This window comes from Camellia sinensis, chromosome 12, assembly GCF_055761805.1.
Source record: "Camellia sinensis isolate YWXY chromosome 12, ASM5576180v1, whole genome shotgun sequence".
NCBI lineage: Eukaryota > Viridiplantae > Streptophyta > Magnoliopsida > Ericales > Theaceae > Camellia > Camellia sinensis.
Window position 1 is genome coordinate 59,199,653 of NC_138972.1, and position 21,474 is coordinate 59,221,126.

The window sequence follows — 21,474 nt, forward strand, 5'->3', positions numbered from 1 at the left end:
TTGTTTCTAAAAATGCTAGAAGAGCGAGGATCAAGTGATACTTATTAATTGTTGTAATGTAATTCTGAGTATTTTTGTGATTTTGACACAAATCTTTTGTCTTTTACCTTCAAGAAAAATTTCATTTAATGAAAAAAAATATGTGAAGGACCTCAAATGATCTAGTGATATTTATTAGTCGATTATTGGCTTTGAACCCCGAAAATCTCAAGGCCGGGCTTGACTCCCACCACTGCAAATGCCAAATTTTGGACAAAATCATCAATAGAATGGTTTCTGTTATGGACATCTTCTTGTTTTGGAATGGACTGGGGCATGGAATTCTTCTGGAATATCAAAATGAGTACAATAAGGTAGCGTTTTGTAAAAAATTTTAAATATGATTTGAGAATAGGAGTTGTATTTTGAGTTTGTGAGTTTTGAAATTATAATTTGAGTGTAAAAAATTTGTTTGATTATAATTTTGAATAGAGTGTTGAATTGAGTTTTGAATTAAGTGTAGAATTGAATTTTGAAAGTTTGATGTGACATGTGAAATAAAAAAATTTATTTGGTTATGAGTTTTGAAAAGAATTTTTAAAACTTAATTCAAAAAATTATAACTCATAATTAAACACCCAACTCAAAACTCAATTGAAATTTTTAATCAACAGTCATAACCAAACTTTTTTTTAAATTCAATTCAAAAAACTAATTATTAAAAAAAAAACATTGTTAATCAAACTCTTTTTAAAATTTAATTGAAAAAATTAATGATTAACAAAAATTAGCAATCATACCTAAATTTTTTTCAAATTCAACTCAAAAAATTAATTATTAACAGAAATTTAAAGATAAAAAATTTTGTATTGAAAATATTATAAACAAAATAATTTAAATGTCACAATAAATATTCAATTACTGATCAAACCGAACTTATGATTGTATATTTGATTCGAATTATATTTTTTCTAATATTTTTCAATTCAATTTTTTTATATTTTTAATAATCATTGTTATTAAAAATATACTAGTTATTATATCATTATTATCAAATAAATGACCACAAAATTTATCAATATTATATATATTACGAGTCAAACAAAAATTAAAATATCATTTGATTAATATATATACAAAATTTAAAATATCATCAAAAATCTGTGAACCTATACCGTCTGAAGATGTATTATTGTGCCTCATAAAACATTAAAATAAGATTTATTGATATTTTAATGCTATGTTTGGTTAAGGTATTTGGAAATAGAAAAGGAAAATGTATGTGAAACTAGATAAAAGTAGGTATATTTTATTTTTATTTCACCTATCTTTTTTCTTTTCCTTTCTAAATTTCTTTTCAAATCTCTCAACCAAACACAGTGTAAGAAATTATTTAGAAAGTGTTAAATTAACATATTTTTTAATTTTTTATCAAAAAATTGTAGAATATGGATTAAATTTAAAATAATGTGGTAAAAAACTAATCACCTTGTTTGTTTTCACTTTTCAAAAAATACTTTTCCGAAAATTTTATTTTTTTATTTTCCGTATTTTTTTTGTTTTTATTGAATTTTTTTAATATTTTAAGTAATTTTTTTACTTTTTAGACACACCTAACATAAATACACCTAAAAAGTAAAAAAATTATAAAAAAAATCTTTTAAAAATTCACTAAATACCAAAAATATAAAAAAAAAATACAAGAATTCAGTACATTTTTTGTATTTTTATGTATTTATTAATTTTTTAAAATATTTTTTCACAAATTTTTTACTTTTTAGATAAATCTAAGTAATGTGCATCTAAAAAAATAAAAAAAAAATGTTTAAAATTTAAAAAATATTCACTAAAAACAAAAAAATACGAAAATTAAAAAAGTCAATTTTCAAAAAACTTAATTTAAAAAACTCAAACCAAATATACTGAATAATATGATCCAAATAGAATAATAAGCTAAAATACCACATAGTGCCAAACAAAGCCCACATGATACATAAGTTGTGCCCAATCTCCTACTCATTCTCTCCATCCCAGCCCCGACCCGAAGCTTCCTTTTTCCACCCTCTTCTACATACGCATATGTACATACTTGGGGAGGGAGGGAGGGAGAGAGAGAGAGAAATGGGTGTGGCGATTGTGGAGCCAAACACATGTATTCGGGGTTGCTGCCGGAGCGACTCAATTCCTCTGCATCTCCCACCGTCTTCCTACTCTCTCTTAAACCCAATTGCTCGAGGTATCAATCAATATATATGTGTGTATGTGTATTTGTTTTTGTGTTTCTCAATTGCAATTCGAAGAGAGCTTAATTTGTGGGCCTTTATTTGTACCCCTCTTTGGCTTTGCTCTCACATTGGCTTTGATGTTGTTGTGAATGTGAAACTGAATTGGTGTGTATTCATTCTGTTTCAGGAGCAGAAAGTGTGGTTTATGAAGCTGTTTTGGATGGAAACAAGGTTGCTGTGAAAAAACCCATTTTGTCTACCTCTGATCACATTGATAAATTCCACAAGGAATTGCAAATGCTATGGTCATTTCTACTCTCTCTCTCTCCATATATACAGTAGCTCATTTTGTCCTATTTAGCACACAAATATTCTCCACCTCTTCTCATTTTCTATCTCTGCCTTGTGCGAATTCCAAATTAGCAAAAGCCCTTTTTGTGTGTATATACATGTGTGTGTGTGTGTCACTATGTAAGTAACCAACTATAGTGCGATGATCAAGGCCTGCCCTGAGTTGTTGGAGCCCTAAGCGGACTCTTGAAATTGAAGCCTTTTATATATAATCATTAAAAAAATTGCATGTAAAATAGTAAGTATTTACATTATATATATATATATATATATATTTAAATTTGCTATTACCCACACAAATTTAGCTTGCAGATATAATTACTAAAATTTACTTACACAAATTAAGACACGAAGAAAAATCATTACAAGAGCTCAAAATGATAAGAATATTGCCTTGTAAGTTTTATGATTTAACCAAATTCTGTTTACAAAAAGGTATCAGTTAAATAATACCAAATAAAAATTGAACCAACTACAACAGTGTATCAGTTAAATATTACTTTTCTCACATTTTTTAATGCAAAATTACTAATTAAGCTTGCATAATCTATAAGGACCCTTTAGTTTAGGTTGTGAACTTAGATTAGTTGTACTGAATCCTTATCTTTGAGCCTACTAATGCTATAAGAGTTAAAATTAACTAGGGGCCCCTAAATTTTGTTAAAATTTGGAGGCCCATGGTGGTCTTGTCTCAAGGTTGGGGCTGGCCATGATGCATTTGGAGGAGAGGGATATTGGTTCTGGAAAAGGATGTTGAGGTGGTTTTAGGTAGTTTTACCATTTTATCATTCTGTGCAAATCAAAATCGAATCGAAAGATGTTTGAGCATGGGGTAATTCAGGCATACTAAAAATCTGTCAGGGACATCAATTAAGGTGTTACCTTCTAATAATAGTATAAAATATGCGCTTATATATGAATTTATGTGTGTAGATGTTTATGTTTGTGCGTTTGGTTTGTTTATTTGAATGTCTACATGTGATATGCGGGATTCTTTTTTGACAATTTGGTTATATGATGTGATGATGAAGCAAGTTAGATCATCCAGGAATTGCCACATTGGTTGCAGCACATGCAAAGCCTCCAAATTACATGTTTTTCTTCAAATTCTACGAGTCCCTAAATTTGGCAGAGAAACTACACGTGGAAGAGTGGAATCCAACTTTTGATCAAGTGCTCACCATCTCAGTCCAATTAGGTATGTCTTTGATGATCTTGGCTTCATTTGAGTTTGTTTTAATTTTGTGAAGTAAACCTTAATTCCTTACTCGTCATTGAAATTCTTTGTATTTTCTTTGTGATATTATGTGCAAAATTCATCTTATTAAGGGTAAATAAGTAGTATAGATTAGGCTAAACATAACACTCATAGACTCATAGTGTTTTATTACCTGTTATGATTAGTTTAGGTAATATGAAATACTTGAGATGATTCTTATAGGTGCTTAGTTCACATTGATGACATGTTAGTGATGTGGTGTAGATTTCAGGTTTAGGTTCCTAACTACTGTAAAGTTATATAGTGAATCTTTCCATTGGTGGTTTTCTTGCTTGAAGTCTCTTTTTACTTTGAGTGTTGCTAATGGTACTACTCATGCTCTGTCACAATTACTACAAATGATGAATTTTTGGAATTCTTGGACATTTAGTCTTTTTTGGAAAAACAATAAATAAAGAAATGTAGTAAATCCTTTAAATAGAACCTTCTATTAAACCTAAATTGTTTTCAAAGCATCTTTTCAATTCTGGACGAAAACAAAAATTTTAGCCCTAGTTTTTGTTTAGGTACAATTGAATGAGTAAAATTGTAACTTAAATCATAGATTTGTGTCAGGAGCAAAACTCCAACAACCCCTAGCAATAATAATAATAATAATAATAATAATAATAATAATAATAATATTTATCAAAAAAATAAATAATAACAATTATAAAAATTAAGCCATTAAACAATAAACACCTATGAAGTACGGTACTCCAAAAATGGTGTCGTACGAGTACTGGGTGCTTACCAGGTGCTGGTGCGGGTGCGGGTGCGGGTACGCGTACCGGTACGACAGTATGCGTACCAGGTACGCCGAATACATGTTGAGTATGGCTAATACATTTGAGTATGTCATGGTACGTTGTGGGTACGGCATGGGTACGACACCGGTACGGCGAAATGATTTTTTTTTTTTTTTCCTCAGATACTAGAATTTATTGCAGCCTTTATTATTATTCTTTCAATTTTGAAAATATCAAGTAATTTATTTCCAACACTTTTTACCTATGAGTCATGGTTTTGCTCTCTTTTGTATCCTGTTTTAGACAATTAAAAAAGAAAAAAAAAATTTGTATAACTTTTTAGACAAGTTGTTTTCTTTTTAGTTTTGATATTGAAATTTTGATTTGTATGTTGGATGTTTAACTATGAATTTAAAAAAAAATTGACGTAAAATTGGCATACCCAGCTGTACTAGTACACTACTTTTTTAAGAATTTGCCATATAGGTGTACTCGTATCGTACCCACACCCGCACCCATGCTTCATAGATAAACACTTAAGGCTGCAAATTACTATTTGACGATTGTCACCATCTAGAGGGGAAAAAGGTAAAAAAAAGAAAAGAAAAAAAAGATATGAAAGTCAAAATGTAAATGCTTTGGTATGTAACTTTAATTTGTTGATTAAGGTTGGAGTTTTCTATTTATTCGGGAGGTTTTTATAGGAACAAATGAAATTACAATGGACTTCATTTGATTGAAGGGTTGATATCATGTCTTTAAGAAATTAAGAGCATTCGAAATAGGCGCATGCCTCGGATGCGCTTCATTAATGTCATCTCACCTCAGGGATGGCAATGGATCGGGTTTTGAGTGTGAATTATTGCTTTTAAACTCAATTAATTTAGTGATACAATTTTATACTTTACTATAAACCTGACAGTTTTGACCTACCTACCGCTATAGTTTACCCTACCCTGGCACAAATACAATCGGGCTGAGGAATTTTGCCATCCCTCAGGTGCACCTTACTGCACTTTGTGCCTAGGTGCGTGCCTAAGCACGCTTTTGATAGCATTGGCTTAGATTTTACACTCATTCCATAAAACATACGGTGTTAGTGATTGAGGATGTGCAATCTACTACCATGTCGTGTTCTTAAGTATTGTTTTTTTCAACATATAGGAATTAGTAGTGTTTTTTGTCAATTTTGAATAGATTATTCCCGATGCATCTAGAGAAGGGAACCCAAACTTAGATTAGGTTATTGACCATTGACCAAAATAAAATAAAGAGATGAACTTATTGTTAAGTTTTAGCATGTTGCACAAGATTTATAAGAATGTCTAAACATATGAGTGATGATAATGAAGTATTTATGTCACGATGGACATAATGCTCTTCAAAATTTTGATAAATATCCTTGAATTTCTGTAAAACATGGGAATAGCTAACGTGGAATATGATTTCAAATTTTAAAACATTCATGAATAAATAATGCAAATAATATTAATTTTTCTAAATTATTTCCAACATCTCACCAATTTAACCTGCATGGATAGCCTAGTAGTCAAAGGAGTGAACTCTAGGATGAGATATAAACTCAGATGTTTTGGGTTCAGCTTTTGCTGGCATCTAGACCCTGTCTTGGAGAGGTTCTTCATCATCCAAAAGGAAAAAAACCTCACCAATTTTAAAATTTGGTATCGCTACTCAGCATCTTAGGTAGACTTACTTTCTCCTAATTAGATACCTCTTTATGTTTCAGCTGAAAATTCTTGGAATTACTTTATAGATTTAATGGTAACTACTGAACCTCTTCAAATTACTCGTCTCATTAATTTAGAAATTCCAAATTTGTTTGGTTTCAGCTCTCGCTTCTTCTTCTCTGTTTCTTTCTCTCAACATCTTCTGCTTCCTTTGTCTCTCTCTTCTCTGCATATTCTTCTCTTTTCTGCGTCTTCCCTGGTTCTTTCTCCTTCGCTGCATAGCTTAGCTTCGCTTCTTCTTCCTCTTCTTTACTGCTTTCTTCTTCTTCATCTTCCCAGCTGGTTTCTTCTTCCTCTCCTCTGTTGCTTTCTTTTTCTTCTTCTTCACTGCTGTTGCTTCTATTCTCTGCTTCTTCTTTGAATCTATTATCTACTTCCCCGCGTCTGCTACTACTTCTGCTACTGCTGATCTGCCTGTTCTCTGCTGTAGCTGTTGTTTTCTCTTCTCCCTAACTGTTGTTGGATCTTTCCTTTGTCACTGATGTTGCCTTCTCTCTTTCTTCTCTTCTGCTGCTGCTACTGATGATGATGATGATGATGAGGATTTCATCCGTGTCCAATTACTTATTTTGTTTACTCTTTGCTTGGTACCACATATGTGTTTTGATGGAATTCCTGTGAGAAACCAGTTTACTTGTTTGGGAGTTTGGGCTGAATGTAGTAAAGTTCTCCATTTGAGTTATATCACTTGAAATTTTTTCTAACTAAAGCCAAACTAAGCTAAATCCGAGTACATAGGAAGGAGAAACTTCGGAGCAATTTTTTGAAACATTAAACATCTCTTCAAACTCGAGATGGGTTTTCTCCGACAAGAGGGGTTTGATGTAATGTGGTCCCATAGGAAAAGATTGATTGCTGATTACTGGCATTGGATAAGCTTATTGCTGTATGTCTGTTCCTTTGTTTTGATTCTCTGTTTTATGAACGTATGATAAGGTTTTATGCTAAAGTTATAATGATCATGTTTCCTATTTTACAGCTAAAGCTCTGCAACATCTACATAAACTTGGGATTGTACACAGGGATGTAAAACCAGCAAATATTCTTGTAAACGCCGTCACCATTTTCTGATTTGTTTTGTTTTGTTTTGTTTTGTTTCTAATCTTTTTGTGGGTAAGATTTTGTGTTTCCAATTGAAGTGGTTGAATAATATGCTGCTGCTGCTCCTGTTTTTTTTTTTTTTTTTTTTTTTTCGTGGTAGCTTGATGAAAACCTTCGTCCACATCTGGCAGACTTTGGTTTAGCAGAATATAAGAAAGATCTTAAACGAGTTTCTATGGAGAACTGGAGATCATCTGGAAAGCCAACTGGTGGTTTCCATAAAAAGAATATGGTCGGCACACTCATTTATATGGCACCTGAAATATTGAGAAAGGAGATACATAATGAAAAGTCAGATGTATATAGTTTCGGTGTGACAATAAAGTAAGAGTTTGACATAAAATTAATGATTTTTCTATGCTCTCTGCCACTTTGAATTATAGCAAATTGAAATGTTGTTTTATCCTTTGTACCTGATGATGTGTTATGAGACGGACAAGAAGTTTTTTGAAATGCTATATGTTGATGACAAGTTAGTGATCGTAGAACCATGCCTTTGATACTGAAATATATAGCCTGCACCTGTGCTTGTGGACTCTAGTAGCTCCAAAAGGTTTATTGAGTTTGCTCTACTAATTGTTGGCAGAAATTGCAGGCTTTAGTAGCTAGTACCTTGTCAGTTAACATTCTTGAGAAGTTGATGACGGATCCAATGATACATGTTGGACATTTCATGTCAGATGCATGTCTAAATATGTGAGTATTTTTTTAGATCCGGACACATTTTGGACACTGGGGGGACACGTGTGTCCATCACTTAGGAAAGGTGATAGGATTTTGTTAGTTAAATTAGTTATTGGACAAAATATAGTGAACGTTATTAGTGCTTACGCCCTCTAAGTAGGATTAGATGATCAGACTAAGAGAGATGATTAGATGATCAGATGATCAGACTAAGAGAGATTTTTGGGACCAAATGGATGAGGTATTACAGAAAATACCCATATGAGAGAACCTTGTTATGGGTGAATATTTCAACGGCCATGCAGGAATAGATAAACTAAGTTATGAGAGGGTGCATGGTGGGTATGGTTTTGGTGATAGAATGAAACTGGAGAGAATATTTTAGATTTTGCGTTGGCTTCTGACCTAGTGGTAGCCAATACTATGTATAAAAAGAGAGCCATTAAGAGTGCGTCAATTAGGAGCCAAATAGAATACTTTCTAGTAAGAAAAGTGGACCACTTAAAATGCAGCAACTGTAAGTTGATTCCTAGCGAGAGCCTAACGTCTCAATATAGGATTTTTGGTACTAGATTTATGCTTTAAAGGGAAACACCAAGTTAGGAAGAATATTGGGCGCCGTAGGACGAGATGGTGGGGCCTAAAATGAGATAAACTAGAAATATTTAAGAATAGAATGGATGAAGAAGGTACTTGGGACTTGGAAGATGATGCTAACATTATGTGGAACTCGATGGCCAATTGTATAAGGAGAATCTCAAGGTAAGTCCTTGGAGAGTCGAAAAGAATGAGATCCAACTCTATGGAAACTTTGTGGTGGAGAGATGAGGTTCAAGCAGTAGTAAAGATGAAAAAAGAATGCTTTAAAAGTGGCAAAAGGATAGAACTGAAGAAAATCTTAAGAGTTGCAAGTTAGCTAATCAGGAGGTTAAAAAAGTAGTGAAAGAGACTAAGTTGAAAGCCTATAATGACCTATACACTAGACTAGATAGTAAGGAGGGAAAGAAGAAAATATAAAAACTTACTAAGATAAGAGAGAGGAAAATAAGAGATTTTAATTCGGTTAAGTGCATCAAAAGTGAGAACTCTAAGGTGTTGGTAAAGGATGAAGAGATTAAGAAGAGGTGGAAGAGTTATTTTGAAAAGTTGTTAAATGAAGAACATGGAGGAAGGTCAAAAGGGGAGGAAGTAGCCAGTAATAAGGAAAATCAAGACTAAGGCTTTAGGACCTTTGAAGTGGAGATTGCACTTAAGAAAATGAAATTGAATAAGGTTTTAGGACCCGATGATATCCATGTTGAAGCTTGAAAATGTTTGGGTAAGAAGGGGGTTGCTTGGTTGAATAGGTTATTTAACAAAATTTTGTTGACTAGAATAATGGAGTAGAGGAAGAGTATTTTAGTGCCAATCTATAAGAATAAAGGAGATGTCTAGAATTGTAACAACTATAGAGGAATTAAGCTGATGTGTTATTTAATGAAAGTGTGGGAGAGAGTGATGGAACATTGATTGCGAGATATAATAGAGATGTTAGATAATTAATTTGGATTTATGCTCGGTAGGTCAACAATGGAAGTGATCTATTTTTCAAGGAGAGTAATAGAAAAGTATAGAGCAAAGAAAAGAGACATTTATATGCTTTTTATTGGCCTTGAAAAAGCATATAATAGAGTCTCTCGGGATATGTGGGTGTTAGAGAAGAAAAGAGTGACAAAAGGTTATATTGATGTGATTAGAGATATGTATAAAGGTGTGGTAACCACTATTAGATTGTCGACTGGAGAGACAAGTGAATTTTCAATTACTGTGGGGTTACACCAAGGATCAACCTTAAGTCCTTATCTTTTTGCTTTAGTTCTGGATGAGTTAACGAGAAATATTCAAGATGATGTGCCATGGTGTGTATTTTTTTTTGCAGATGCTATCGTGTTAGTGGATGAGAGTAGAGGAGTTAACACTAAGTTGGAGACTTGGAGAGAAGCATTTGAATCTAAAGGATTTAGGATAAGCAGAAATAAGGCAGAGTACATGGAGTGTAATTTTAGTAATAGTAACAATGGAAATAGAGAAGTGAAGATTGAGAACCAAAAATTACCTAAGAGTGAACATTTTTATTATTTATGATCGATTATCACAACTAGGGAAGTTGGAGAAGATGTGGTTCATAGAATTAAGACATGATGGCTTAAGTGGAGGAATGCGTATGGGGTACTGTGTGATAAACGAGTACCCACTAGATTAAAAAGAAAGTTCTATAGAATGACTATTAGAATAGCGATATTGTATGGGATGGAATGTTGGGCAACTAAGAAACAACATATAGATAAGATGAGTGTTGTTGAGATGAGAATGCTAAGGTAGATGTATGACAAGACTAGAAAAGACAGAGTTAGGAATGAGTATATTTGTGAGTGGGTAGGAGTTACACCGATAGAAGATAAGCTGAGAGAGAATAGATTGAGATGGTTTGGTCATATACAATGGAGACTAACAGAGGTAGCAGTGAAAAGATGCAATATAGTGACGGTAGAGGGAAGTGTTAGGGGAAGGGGTAAACCTAGATTGACATGGGCTAGTATAGTAAATAGAGTTATGAATCTCCTTAATTTGACTAACCAAATGGCTTTTGATAGACTCGAGTGGAGAAGAAGTATTCATGTAGCTGACCCTATTTGATGAGACTTAAGGCTTGGTTTGGTTTGGTTTGGTTTGGTATTAATTAAAGTATTCATATACATGACATATAATAAATGTATAAAACTATTTATTTTGCAGGTGTCCTTCACGTGTTGCATCTTGCATTTTTTGAAATTTGTTGTGTTAGCATGTCCATGTCATATCTCTATTGTGTCTCTTGTCCATGTCCATACTTCTTAGAGTGTCTAATAATGGATTAAACACTATTTTCTTGGGCTGACTATTTTCATGTCGTACTTGTCAAAAAGCAAATAGAATGATTGGTCATCTTGATCATTCATGAATGCCTTAACTCACTTTATCTAACAAATTTCGTGGCAATGTAATAACAAGAAGGGTATGCATGTACTTTATATTGTTAGATTCGGGGATAACATTTCAATGCTAGATAGATGTATAGACCGAGTCTTTTGCTTTGTTATCTAGGTAGCTTATTTCTCTTACAGTCCTACCTTGTCGTAGAACTTGGGATTTGATAGATCATTATCATTTGCAATGACATGTAGAAGAATTTATCTTATATAATTTCATATAAACATGAAATTTGATTTCGATGTGTTGCAGTGAACTGCTTACTGGTGTTGTCCCATATACTGATCTTCGTGCAGAAGCGCAGGTTTGACTTTTTCCTTTACCTATAACTCACTGTTTACATGGCTATATGGCTGTTAAATTATCACTCATGCGAGTGGAGGTGTAGAAATGTGTGTGGGCCAGTAATAGCATAGATGAAGTAAATGTCTGAGGAGTTTGGCACCTCCTTGATGTTGATGTTACGTGCCCCGAAAGTGCTGGTGATGTAAGGGGTGCTAACTCCTATATATAAGAGGGGGGTCACAAGACCCATAACATATTTCCTAGATATTTCTGGATTCCATTAGGATATGCCACAACATGTGGCAGTGTATCAATCCCTTAGGATTTGCCTTGATCCCTGAGCATCCACACAAAAGGTCCAATGGTGTGGTATCTCTCTCTCAGTAAGGCTGGCTTAAGTGGCACTCACGGGGTTGTCATAGTGATCAACACTTTAGTCTCTAGCCACCAAACCACAAAATCTTCCGAGGTGCTATGTTGAATACTTCAGCATATATAAGTCCTGCCTCTTTGACTTGGCTATTGGACGAATGGCACAGTGTTACTATCGCAGAGTTGAAGGACATGTAGTTTGACCACCACGGTGATTAAGACAAGTGGAACACTTGAATCCTGCAGTTTAACCACAGCAGTATCAGGCAAGCGTGGCATGAACTCATTTTCTGGGACTTGGGGTATATCTCCTGCCACTCTGTGTTGAAGGTCATGTAGTTTGACCACCATGCTAAGCTCTCTCATTTTCTGCCACTCTGTGTTGTCCAATCTCATTTAACATCTAGTGGGATTTCTCTTCCTGCTTTCTAGATTACTTCTGATACCATTCCTCATTTTTCTTGTCATTCAGTTTATGAGCACACATATGTTCATGCATATAACTGCTTATCAGGGTTCAGGTTTCCCATATAATTTTCATGTTCTAAAAATTGTATTAAAAAAAAAAAAAAAAAAAAGGTTTCTGTTGAAATTAAGTTTCTTCTGGACATCCAATTCTTCACAGATAATATCTTACATCTTAATCTGACTGAATGCCCCCTAATCATTTGACCAGTCAACTATGCTTTTTAACATGGTTGTGCCTCATCAGTGCATCATGTGATCTGCTTGCAGGCCCACACTGTGCTGGAAATGAACTATACTGAACAGCAACTTACAGCAGCCGTGGTGTCTGAAGGATTGCGACCTGCTCTTGCTGGTCACAGCTCGTCTGCACCAACAGGTTTCCCGTCCTTGATACAGAGATGTTGGGATGCAAATCCCCAAAATAGGCCTTCTTTTGATGATATTATTCTGGAACTTGATCCCATCTTGGAATGCAGAAAGAGAGTAGAGGAAGACGAAAAGGAAAAGGCACTTGTTGAACCTTCTATCCCTCTTGGTCATGAGGGCATCCCGAGCCTTCTTGCTTATCAAAAAAGTATTAACTGGTTTACTGAGGGTGAAAACTTGTCAAAGAGATCTTGTCTCGCAGCTGATTCTGGTGTCAGAATTTGGCCTGATCCTTTTACTGATCCTTCAGCATACCATCCAGTGTTGTCTTGGGGATCCTTCGGTACTTGTGGGAGAAGGGAGACAATGGAGGACACTCACTTTCTTATGCCCCATATGTGCGGTGAGAAGGATATCCATGTGTTTGGAATCTTTGATGGTCATCGAGGTGTGTCATAAATTAAGAGCTACTTATTTTCATCCTATTGGTGTATTTGGGACCAAACTCAAGCAACAGTGGATTTTAATGAGAACTAAGGCTCATGTGGGTGATCACAATATTAATTAATAAACATTTGCTTGGGCATCACTTGAAGTGTTTCTTAATGAAACCAGAATGACATAGTGAGCATTACAAAGCCCAACTATTACAAAATGGAATTATTTTGGAAATTAGTTTTAAGAAATAAATGTTTAAATTCTTGAAGAATTCCTTTTTTTTTTAATAATTCTTTTTGGTTGTTTCCAAACATAGCCTATGTGTCATGCATTAGTTGCTCTAGATTACAATAAAAATGGCAAGATCAAATGCAGGTGCAGCAGCTGCTGAGTTTTCTGCTCGAGCTCTACCAGGATTTTTGCAAAGTCTTGGTTCCATAAAAAGGTTTCTTCCATTCTATTTTTCTTGTGGGCTCTTTACAGTCTATAATCTATATATGAATCTATTTGATAAGAAGTACATATTTTTATTTTGTATTTGATAACAATGCAGTCCGTCCGATGCATTACTAGAAGCATTTGTCAATACAGATGTTGCATTCAGGAATGAATTGGATTCCCATCGTAAATCTAAGAGAGTTATTCAGAAAGACTGGCATCCTGGTTGCACAGCCATCGTGGCTCTTATAGTCAGAAACAAGCTTTTTGTTGCTAATGCTGGCGATTGCAGGGCAATGCTATGCCGAGCTGGCAGTGCTTATGCTCTAAGTAAGGTGAGATCGGACTTGATTTATCAACTAAGTGACTGTGTAGTTGAAACATTCTATTAGAATAAAACATGGACCTTTTTTAACTTACTTTATTAAAAATTGTCTCCTTTGCTTACCCAAATGGGTTAAATTGTTCTCCAACTAATTCAACTTGATGCTGTAGGATCATGTTGCAAGTTGTCCTGAGGAGAGAGAACGTATTATCAGTGAAGGGGGACAAGTCAAATGGCAAGTTGACACGTGGAGGGTTGGGCCTGCTGCTCTCCAGGTTTTCTTCTTATCCTTTGCTTAACGATATTCTAGAAAAATGTGTAGACTATTGTCTTCTAATATGGTTGTCTATTGTGAGGAAGTATATAATATAAACTTATTTGTTTCGTCAAATTCTTTTTGCACCAAGTGTTAAGACACATGGACCACCACTACAACAAATATCTAGGGATATCTTGAGCATTATGATTACCAAAAATACTTATGATCACTAAAACATGAGAGAAAATATAAAAGGCGAGGAGTTGGTCCTCGCGTCCTACTCCAACTTCTGAGTAGGAGGCTCCTTGTGTCCTGCATCGGTTGGTAGTTGTATGGAGGGTTCATCAGTTGTCACCATGAAGAGGAACATTATGCAAGTTGGGCTGAAAGCATTCGATGTGGTTGTTGACGGGGTTGATCGCAAGAAGATGTGGGTCGCGAAAAAGTATAGATCTCTACAAAGATCCCTGATGTGGGGATTTGAAGTTCCTTTGTTGGCTCAAAAGAAGCTTCTTAATTCCTGAAGAGAGGTCTTTTGGGCAGTTTCAACCTCTCAGAGGGCGCATAGGCTTTTGGAGGTCTAGAGACTGGTGAATAGGAGTGGTTGCTCCTTGAGGTTTGGATTTTTGGGGCAAATCAGTGGCAGGTTGTCACACCCCAATTTCAAATTAGAAATCTAAGGCATGATGGTTAAGGGTTTAAGGCTAGTTAAGATTATTAAGTTAAAATAGTGAGATCTTCTATTGTAAGTTCATATTAGATGTGGACTGATTCAAAAGAGTAGGGTGATTGATGTATGTTTTAAAGCCTAATTTAGTGTTCAAGGGTTCAACAACAAAAATGGAAACGAATAGCAAAGAAAATGATTTAGATTTCAATAATAAGACTTGCTTCATATGTGTGTGTGTTTATAATCCTAGTGTATAAAAGTAGCACACACCGAACTCTCTTTCCTCCCTACTCAAATCCCATTACATTACACAAAAGAAATAGTGCAGGTACAACTTTCAGGTATATACATTACACTTTACAATCAGCTCACAACAGTACAATAAAAAATAGGGTAAATTACATTAAACCCCCCTCAACTATGACCTATTTTTGAGTTGCCCCCTTAATGTTTTAAAGGCAACACTTACCCCCCTTGAAGTATATGAATTGCAAAAGTCATTAACACTGTTAACAGAAATTATTAAGTTACCCTTTTACCCTTCAATTGTATTGCTACCAGACTACCATTATCTTCTTCAACCACTACCTAATTTCTTTCAAACCCTAATCAAATCAATTCAATCCCAAACCCTTAATTCCACAGTGTCTCCACAATTCCGATTAACAAACACTACAAATTCATTTGACAAAGGGAGTAAAGTCAGCCACTGTGAATCACCACAACAATCTCATATTTTTGCAGGACCTAATGATCAACAAAGGGAGTGAAGTTTGGGGGTGGCAATGGAGATAGGGGTGTTGTTTAAAGGCTTGGGGTTTTGAACTCATTGAAGAGAGAGAGAGAGAGAGAGATGAGGGGTTGGCAGTGGCTACAACAGCTTACGGCAATGGCAATGGCGACAACAGTGGTTGAAGACAATGGCCCACCTCTCTTCATCTCACTCGCCACATGCAACTCCTCTTCCAGCCTACACCAACTCCTTTTTTTTTCTTTCTTTAACCAGTGGCATCTCCTTCATTGTTCCTCCCTCCTCCCATCTCTGCACCACCACCTTATTTCCCCCACCACTCACCACCTCCCCTTTCGATTCCCACCAAGCCGAAACCCCTTCCCCACAGCCTCCCTCCCACTGATCAAACACCCCAATACACATTGAAACCCCTCAACACTAAAAGCCCTATATTAATTCAACATATGTCCACTAAAATCCCCCCACCTAATCAACGTATCACCATCAAAACCCTCAATTCTTTTGCTGTGAAACTTTTTTATCAAATCATAATGGCTTGGCTAATAAGGGTTCTCTAGTTGGTATTAGCCATGAGAGTTTCTGGTTCTGGGTTGGCATTTCTGGCCATGTAGAGTTGTTGGTTGTGTATATATATGCAATGTATGTATATATAATAAGGCTTTTTTAGTCATAAATTTTTAATTACAGTATGATACATTTATGCCAAATGACTACCGGTGTGATGACAGAAGAGGTTTAGAGTTACAAAACAAAACTATAAGCGGGTTGAGTGTTGAATTTTAAACATTGATTTTTAACTTGACAATGGGTCATAGTTGAGGGGGGTTTACTGTAATTTACCCTAAAAATATATATGTTGTTAGAATAGGAAATTGGTAGAATAGGAAATAATGAATTGTATTCTTATTTATTCCTTTTTTAGTTGCTCGAATTATGCCTGTTATTGATCAGAATTATCAATACAAAAAGGAATGAAGTTTAACTCATTCCCTAACTTTTTCTCTAAACCTACATATGTATTTATATATGTATGTATGTATGTATATATATTAATATAATTTACCCTAAAACATTGATTTTGGTTCTTTGTGTGGTGTAGCTAAAATTAAATACAACAATAGGTTGAGTATAGGAAGATTCATAATTCTCAACCAAACTTGCTAGCATGTCCACCAACAAAGCACACCTACAGTAGGCAAACATTTTTTCTTTAATTTGTTAAAGTTATATATTCCTTTATTTTTATTTTTCCTTCATGTCTTGTGAGGGCTTGAACCTTGCACCTTATCTTTTTGGGTATTAAGAGATAGCACTAAGCTAATAGCTGATATTTTATTTTTTTAATTCTAAATAATGAATTAGAAACAAAAGGTTGGTTTCTATTTAATGAGGTTTCTGTGAACTAGATTTAAAAAATAAAGAAACAAGAAGAGGGTGGGTGAACAGGAACACATGGTCCTGCGCGGCCCCACTCTTTTCCCGTGCTTCCAGTATTCAACATGATGTGAAAGCAATAGTCAATAATTTGTGGTTGAATTTGAAGTTTATTAATCACATTTTTTACAGGTTACGCGGTCTATTGGTGACGATGATCTGAAGCCTGCTGTGACTGCAGAACCTGAGATAACTGAGACCATACTGTTTGTAGAAGATGAATACTTGGTAAGGTCCTCTGATCTGATAATCTTCCGTTATCTGGGGTTTATTATTTGTGTGCTACGAGAAACTAATAAATGGATTTGTGGCTTCTAAATAGACTTTTATGTACAGTTTCCAGGGAAATCAGAAATTTTAAATGACTGCAGTTGCATCTGCTTTAATCACTTTAAAAGCATTAGTTCTATATGCCATTACCAAACACAATTTTCTGTAGTGCCTGGATGATCATAGCACAATTCATGTTCTTGCAATTTGAAATTTGTAGCCCCCCAATTTAGGAGGTCCCATACTTGGAAATGTTATTAGCAAGACAATAGAATAATCCTGAGATATATTATTGAAGTTTGAAATCTGTAGCCCTACAGAACAAGATTTTCTCCAAGTGTTTCTCACAAACACTCCATTAATCCCAAGAGTTCAAAAACCCTTTTACGAATGATGTGGAAAAAAAATAACACGAGGTTTTAGAACAATAAACTTTTAAGGAGTTGGATTTAAACAACAAAGCTCAAATGCAAAAGAATATGGAAGTTGAAGCTCAAAACTTGAAAGATCTTGATGGGTGTTACATTTAATCCTTCATCCCATGTTTGTAGACATGTAAAAATCTTGTTTTTATAGCCCTTCATCTCATTTTGGTCATTGCAGTGCAGTAAATGTGTCTCTAGCAGTTGAAACGAAGTAGCTGTTGCATATTTTAGAATTTAAATTTCGCGACGGAGTCAACTTATTTTGAATCTAGGTGAAATCTGAAGCTCTAAGAACTTTTCTTAAGGGATTCTACTTATTTTGTCAAGGAGTTGACTAATCCTTTTATCTGCACAACAACTGGAGTTCAGGGTCGACTCATTTATTTGAGGTCGACTCAAGACCTTCAATGGTTTTAAGATTTTCACGTGTTAGGCATCTTAAACTCATCCAAAACCCTTTCTAACTCCAAAATAATTTAGATAATGAACATTTAATCACAAAACAAATATCAAAGCCTTATTTTGAAGCTTTTTAATCTCAATCATTACAGCAGGAAAAATGTAAAACTTTTAAAACACTTGTACTCCTTTTGTAATGAATTATTCATCAAATACTAATGACAAAATCATGTTACATTCTCATATTTCATTAAGCTGTCCAATAGCTAACACCAAAGGATATTGACAATTCAAAGTACAAGTTTATCATTTGCTAGCCACTCACTAATTTTGTATTGTGAAATATCAAACATATATCACTGTAAAACACAACCAACAAAAGCATCATAGACAATATCAAAACTAAACCATAGGTCTAATTTCTCTTTCATTTGAAGCATTTTGAGGCTTCTTGAATTCAACCCTTATTCTTTTGTTCTTATTTTCTACTACATTCTTTTGTTATGTTTACAGTTGAAATAGAATACAAGTATCTTGGCAGACTAACCCCAAGGGGTTGGCCTGGTGGTCAAGACCTGGGCCTGGGGTGTGCTCCCTTCAAAATCTTCTAAGTGCAAACAATTTCTCGGGACCAGTTCATATGGGACTTTGCCCCAACCCCCCACTAGTGGATGGTTGGATTGGTCTTCCAGAGAAGTCGGTCTAGCGGGCCAGATGCTGAGTTATCAAAAAAAAAAAAAGTTATCTTGGCAGGCTTGTAATTATTCTAGTTTGTATTATGCTTTTCGTTTGTTAGTGCATAACACAGGTAGGCACTCAGATCAAACTTATTCAAAAGAGATCGTATACCACAATTTGAATGATTATGGTTTATGCCTTCGTTTTTTGGTTCTAAAAATAAAAAAATTCTAGCGACCTTGCCCTGTCTCTTCCCTCCCCATTCACACCTCATGGTTTCAAAGCATTGAAATAAGACAAAACAGGGAGGGTGTGGAGTAAGCCTAGAATGAGAGAGTGTTCTGACCATTGAACTTCCATAGAACTACATGTAAAGTGAGACAGTCTATACCTAATATTAGGAAGATAACCTCTCTAGTATATTGGGTTCTACATTCTGACTGGTTAGGTTTGAGATAAGATTATAGTGTTAAAGCTATCAAAATATATGGAGATCCCATAACTGAAGGGATTTGATTGTATCTCCCACTTTATATGTATGGTGTACCATGTAATCAAGAGGATTAAGTTGTGTGAATGAAAGATATAGCCCTCAGGGCTTTGTATGTGTGGACGTAGGCCAAGATTGACTGAACCACATTAACTTTTTGTGTTCTTTCTTCTCTCTATTCTATTTCTATTATCTCTTCATTTTCAACCTTCTTGTCATATTACCAATATCAAATGTTGACACCTCCATTCACATGCTTCTCATAGTTCTAAACTTGGGACTTATGTTCTTTAGTTTAGTGATCTCTAAAAAATGAACTTTTGAAGAAAATTACAGTGGCTGAAAAGGGGGGCGGGAAGTAAAACCCTAGATAATTTTGCGACCTTTTTGCTTTTCCCAATAATTCTTATATAATTCAAATGCTTATGATGTATGTTTCATTTGTAATCAGACCATTTTCAAAAAAAATCTTTATTTATGACGGATGGTTGTGACTTGTTAGCATATCACATTTTTGTAGAGAGAGTAACAATATGTGTTCGGTTGTCAGGTTATGGCTAGCGATGGGCTCTGGGACGTTATGAGCAACGCAGAGATTGTTAGCATAATAAAGGACACAGTGAAAGAGCCTGGGATGTGCTCAAAGAGATTGGCAACTGAGGCTGCTGAACGTGGAAGCAAAGACAATATAACCGTTATTGTCGTTTTCCTGCATCCTGTATCTACTGCAGAGAGGATTTACTAGGTTTGATGGTATTCTTATAGACATTGTTTTGTATGTATGAAATTAATTTTAGTGAGACATGAAAATGAACCAGAGGTGGTAGGAAAAGGTTTACCTCCTCGTCTTGTGGAAATTGTATGCACACATTTATTTTTAGTGGAAAACTACACAAAGCATATGCTTGTATTATTGGATTTCAATGCGCATATATGGAATAATATTACATTTATTTTTAGTGGAAAACTACACAAAGCATATGCTTGTATTATTGGATTTCAATGCGCATATATGGAATAATATTGCTAATAGATGTTTATTGTATTCAGCGTGCGCACACTCTCTCTCGGCTGATTTCCCGTACTGTGCCAATTTGACAACTTTATTCCCACTCTAGGGTGGGTTTTTATCTTTATTCCTATTGTAAGGCAAAACGGCTTTAGCAATGCCGTTTTCCAGAAAATTCTTTATGGAAAATTCAGAGGTTGTGCTCTGCTACTCTCTCTCTCTCTCTCTTGTCAATCTAGCAAAGTGTTTGGCATTATGGCATTACAAGGCCACAAACCTTGAGAAGCAAAGTGCTGGGGATAGTAGGTGACTGACACTCGCTTACAATTACAAGGATTGTTTTGAAGTAACACAATCCAGACCCATCCGACAACGATGTTGATCCAACACATGACCTACTCACAACACAATTCAATCTACATGCCGTTATACCCACAAAGAACACCTGTGAATCCAACTCTGGTGGATATGTCAACAACCTCGTATTCTCCAACTCCAACATTGTTGTATTACCACCACAATCCTTAATCTCTACCCTACTCTTGTACCCTTTTCTACTATCTTTCGGATCAACCAGTTCAAAGTTCTTCGATAGACACCCACAAATTGGATTCAGATTCGAACCATTGTAAATACAGATACTCACGTCTCCACAAATTTTTACCTATTCTCACGGTGCCCTCCGTCTTCTTGCTCTTCTTCTTTCTTTGTTCTCTACTGACTGAAAATGTGTTGTGTTGGAGGGTTGGACTATTAGAGCTAAAAAAAAAAAAAACAAAAACAAAAACAACGTGGGTAGATCACTTAAAACCCAATACAAACAAATAAATATATATATTTATAAAAAAAAAAAACGGTTTTTCTAAAACTGTATTATAAAACGACTTTTCTAAAATTCTTTTGTATTAAAGATATTTTTGGTCAAAAAATATTTAGGTTGAAAATATAAATTAAAAAAAAATTAGTGTAAAAATGGTTTTACTAAAATTGTTTTTAATTAATTAAAACTTAATTAAAACCGGCTTTTCCAAAACCGGTTTTCTATGTTCAAATTTTATTAGTATTTTAATCACAAAACAAGGCTTTTCAAAAGCCGTTTCTTGAAAAACGGCATTACTAAAACCGTTTTACCCTACAATGGGAATAAAGATAAAAACATATCCTAGAGTGGGAGTAAAATTGTCAGATTGGCACAATTAGAGAAATTAGTCCCCCCCCCCTCTCTCTCTCTCTCTCTCTCTCCAAAAAGGCATAAACACTTCATTTAAATTAAACAGTACTACATGATTA

At 34.7% G+C, this 21,474-nt stretch overlaps 1 protein-coding gene across 1 annotated transcript; it reads left to right on the plus strand.

The window, feature by feature from the left end:
* Positions 1-1,970: 1,970 nt before the first annotated feature.
* On the plus strand, positions 1,971-20,121 carry LOC114263188 (protein kinase and PP2C-like domain-containing protein). Its single transcript, XM_082898700.1, has 12 exons — positions 1,971-2,215; positions 2,392-2,509; positions 3,587-3,753; positions 7,290-7,357; positions 7,512-7,735; positions 11,357-11,408; positions 12,497-13,043; positions 13,409-13,478; positions 13,587-13,806; positions 13,967-14,071; positions 17,046-17,141; positions 19,726-20,121. The coding sequence occupies exons 1-12, from the start codon at positions 2,059-2,061 to the stop codon at positions 19,918-19,920; spliced, it is 2,019 nt and encodes a 672-aa protein (XP_082754826.1). The 5' UTR covers positions 1,971-2,058; the 3' UTR covers positions 19,921-20,121.
* Positions 20,122-21,474: the final 1,353 nt, after the last annotated feature.

Excerpts from the sequence above, each read along its gene's own strand:
- LOC114263188 (XM_082898700.1), top strand. The coding sequence starts at position 2,059 with ATGTACATACTTGGGGAGGGAGGGAGGGAGAGAGAGAGAGAAATGGGT. Across the intron at positions 2,216-2,391 it reads CTTAAACCCAATTGCTCGAG|GAGCAGAAAGTGTGGTTTAT; the intron begins GTATCAATCAAT and ends ATTCTGTTTCAG. Across the intron at positions 13,479-13,586 it reads AGTCTTGGTTCCATAAAAAG|TCCGTCCGATGCATTACTAG; the intron begins GTTTCTTCCATT and ends ATAACAATGCAG.